The sequence below is a fragment of the Trachymyrmex cornetzi genome, unplaced genomic scaffold (genome assembly GCF_001594075.2).
Source record: "Trachymyrmex cornetzi isolate Tcor2-1 unplaced genomic scaffold, Tcor1.1 scaffold2067, whole genome shotgun sequence".
Lineage (NCBI taxonomy): Eukaryota > Metazoa > Arthropoda > Insecta > Hymenoptera > Formicidae > Trachymyrmex > Trachymyrmex cornetzi.
The window spans coordinates 20,936-24,872 of record NW_017296710.1 but is presented as its reverse complement, the minus strand read 5'-3'; the positions used below and the strand labels follow the sequence as shown (position 1 = coordinate 24,872).

Sequence of the window (3,937 nt, the reverse complement as noted above, 5' to 3'; positions counted from 1 at the left end):
TGAGAATACATATGTAAGATCGCAGAAGTAATTCATTCGTCTTGTAGTATACATCATTTTATACAATAATATCTATTGTGTTTATCATTATTTTTGTTACCATTATTAAAACTATAATGGCAACGACAACAACGATGAATTCTCCTTCTTCTCCTCAAGATATAAATACAGAAATAATTCTATATCTGCAAAAATATGGTTATTTAAATTACATTGGGAACAATACGCAATTATCGATCGGGAGTGAAAAACTTAAACAGGCTATTGCATTATTTCAAGAATTTTATCGAATACAAGGTGATGGATCATTGAACGATCGTACGTTACATCAAATGCGTAAACCACGATGTGGTCTCCCAGATATTCCCAGATATTCACATCATGAGTACGATACAGGTATACATAAATGGACGAAAATAAATCTTACGTGGAACTTTCATTTGGCAAATGCAAATATCTTAAAAACTACAGAATTTGCATTCTCGTTATGGGCAGCTAATTCATCCTTAACATTCGAGCGTAAAATATTAAACCCTGACATTTTAATATCTTACCGTAGTAGTACTCACACATATCTTGATCACAAACGTAACGCAGAAATTTGCCCCTCTTCATTCGACGATCGTGGTGGAGTACTCGCTCATGCGTTTTATCCTTCACGCAATCCTAATTACACCACCGAAATACATATTGACAATGCAGAAGCCTGGCACATATACCTAGACGATAAAATACCTTTCAACTCGGAACGTTTACTTCATACGTTAACACATGAAATTGGACATTCGTTAGGACTAATGCACAGTTCGCGCGAAGATTCCATAACGTTTGCGTTTGCTAAAAATACTAATACAACTGTTAAACTCAACTTAGAAGATATTTTAACGATTCAGTATCTATATGGAAGGAACAAACCAGGAATAACAACTACAACTACTATAAAACCACCAACAACGACTACTGAAATTCCGACAAATAAGCCTGATAAAATAGATCTCTGTGAATTACAATATGTGGATACTATATTAATATTAAATCATCGAATATTTGTCACATATCAAAGCTATGTATGGTCGATAAATATAAATAATAACAAATATGACGGACCATTTGAGCTAAATACTTACATGAATTTCCTCCCAAAAAATTTCTCTTTGTCAGCCGCGTATCAAAGACCCTCGGGTGAAATAGTACTATTTATAAATAATATGGTTTATATGGTTAATTATCCCAGTTTCAAATTAAAAGAAGGCTGGCCGAAACATCTAAAAAATTTGGGATTTCCCCCAAATGTTGTAATTAATACCGCGATAAATACTCACAAAGGACAAACCTACGTAATCTTCGATGATAACGATGTGGCGCAAATAGACGAATGTACTCTGACTGTTAGTGCATATCAAACGTTACAATCAATATTTCCCGGAATACCGCCATCTCCAACCATGGCTTTCCGACATATGGATGGTAATATTTATTTTGCTAAGAAACAACAATTTTACCAATATAAATTCAAGAGAATCGTGACAAAAGCGGATAAATTTAGTATAAAAAAAATACTTAACACTGAATGTTCGAGAGATGGATTATTGCAACAGTTGAAAGATATCTTGAATCAATTCATTCAGTACAGTTAATACATAAACATATATATTACCTAAACTATTAATATATATGTTACATATAATACATATATAATACATATATAATACATATATAATACATATATAATACATGTATAAACGAGAAAATGAAAAGGAAGGGGAAAAATGATATCATACATAATTATATAATTGTGTAATCATTTTTATAAAACGACCAGTACGAAAGGAACAATCGTTCCAATAACATCATTTTAAAAGAATGTACGCACTTTCCAACTGTGAAGACAATATTCCAAAACATATAAACAAAATGTTCAGCAATACGGATATTGAGAATTACCTCATGGAACAGAATAGCCAGGACAAACTAACAATAAGCGCGAAGAAGGTTAAATTCAATGATGAAAATCCAAATAAAGAACAATCAAATACGTAAGTATTTTTTTTTCCTTTTATATCTATTTTATATCTCATATTTTCTTTAAAATTATAGATATCAAATTACTCGTTATCCAATCATTCGAATTCTTGAAAGAAAATATCCTTTAACACTAACTGGCTATAAATATTTAAACATTGGTATCGATGCCAAGCTACCTTCCTGTATAAGCATCATTCTTGGAGATTGTCATGGGAAGGAAATTCCACTCTCACCCGATATCTGGAGAGAACTTCTCGAGCAAAAACATATAATACTGTCTCTTTTGCAGTACGATGAGACCAAAGGGATACGTCCTCCGTCTCCAATGTATATTGGAAATCTAACGTTACGTTTCGGACGAATTAATAATAATTAATAATCTACCGATATTACGTTTAGAAGCGCCCACGACTCGCCTATCCATGTCAAAAAACAATGTCAAAAAACCGTGCTCAATATGTTTAATCTGGATCTAATCTCTATTGTGTAAATCGTCTTATTTCCTCGTTAAATTCGATTACCAATAACGTTGACAAAAAATTATCGCGATTTTTCGATATCGCTTCCACTATCAAGGAACCTGCGAATATACTGAAAACAATGTACGATGACGAATCCTTCAACCACAATGATATAATTCAATGTGAATTAATCGTTTTGGTCTTCGGAGAGCGCTAACCTATGTATATTATTTTTATTATAATAAACAATTATATGTACAAATATAATTTTTAACCTAACCTAACCTTTCTTCCACAAATTAGATACTTAATGATAAACTATAAAAATTTATCCTTGCGATTTAGGATTTATTTAAAGCATAAAAAACATTTTCATTTATATTACTTTAGTTATTCTCACACATGTATACATATATCACATTCAATGTTCTCGCAATATCAAACATGTATCACTATCAGTATTTGAACGATAAAAATGTGTAATACTTCAAATATTCTCGCTAAATATTTTCAAAACATTTATATCGCGTTTAAAGAAAAATAGTATGATAACACATAAAAGACTTTTAAGGAGAAAAGGAAATGATTTGCAATAACTTTCACTATATAATCTTAGTGAAAACCAGCAGCTGACCAGTATATTCATTTACGAGTATAATAGTGTAGTGAACAGTCTAGTCTTGCGAGGGCAAAATGAAAGTTAAAGTGCCGTATAATTTTGGAAATGATATTGAGAGGGACGAGGATGTCCCATTCGTAGAAAGATTTGAGGATACTTCCACCTCAGAGGAGGCTGAAGAAGTCGAGCATGAGCTCGAAGAACATGAGCTCAGCGAAAATGAGCTCGGCGAGCATGAGCTCGGTGAAAATCTTTCAGTGTTTGATTTTGATTTTGAATCGTGTACAAATGATGAATTAGTCGAGTTCATGCTCGACTTCTTCAATACAAATAATGAGGAAGAATTATATCAATTCCTTTCAATATACAATAATATAACAGCAGAGGATGATAAGGTGACATAAAAATTGTTAGAGAGTGATTAGATGGTGGAGGTAGCAGTTGTGGAGGAGAAAGCGGGGATGGGATATTAGGTAAGCATTTTGAATTTTTTACTTCTCTACGAAGCATACTTGATACAAAAAATGTATATTCTGGACGGTGAGTGATGTGAGCGAACTTGAGATGTAATATACAGTCTGTTCAATAAGAAAGTGACGCTCGTTATTCTACAAAGAGCGACCGCAGCAACATCTTCCTGAACTCGGTTGAACCTTTATTGCGTGCTCTTTTGCGCAGTATATAGTTTATATAGTTTGCTGAAAAGTTTTATGGTTCTGATAGAATAAGTTAGGTGTTGCAAGAAGACAATTATTCTAAATATCGCAGCAAACTGTGCAGAGCGTGGAAAGATGAAAATAACGTCACGACGATGGAATGGCCGGCAATGTCC

General features: G+C 32.9%; 1 protein-coding gene across 1 annotated transcript; it reads left to right on the top strand.

Moving 5' to 3' along the window:
- Nucleotides 1-332: 332 nt before the first annotated feature.
- Nucleotides 333-1,637, top strand: LOC108759821 (matrix metalloproteinase-16-like). The gene has a single exon (XM_018505472.1). It carries the CDS (start codon nucleotides 333-335, stop codon nucleotides 1,635-1,637), a length of 1,305 nt encoding a protein of 434 aa, XP_018360974.1.
- The last annotated feature ends 2,300 nt before the right edge of the window (nucleotides 1,638-3,937 follow it).

What these genes read in the sequence shown, in the direction of transcription:
- LOC108759821 (XM_018505472.1), top strand. Translation starts at nt 333, where the DNA reads ATGCGTAAACCACGATGTGGTCTCCCAGATATTCCCAGATATTCACAT.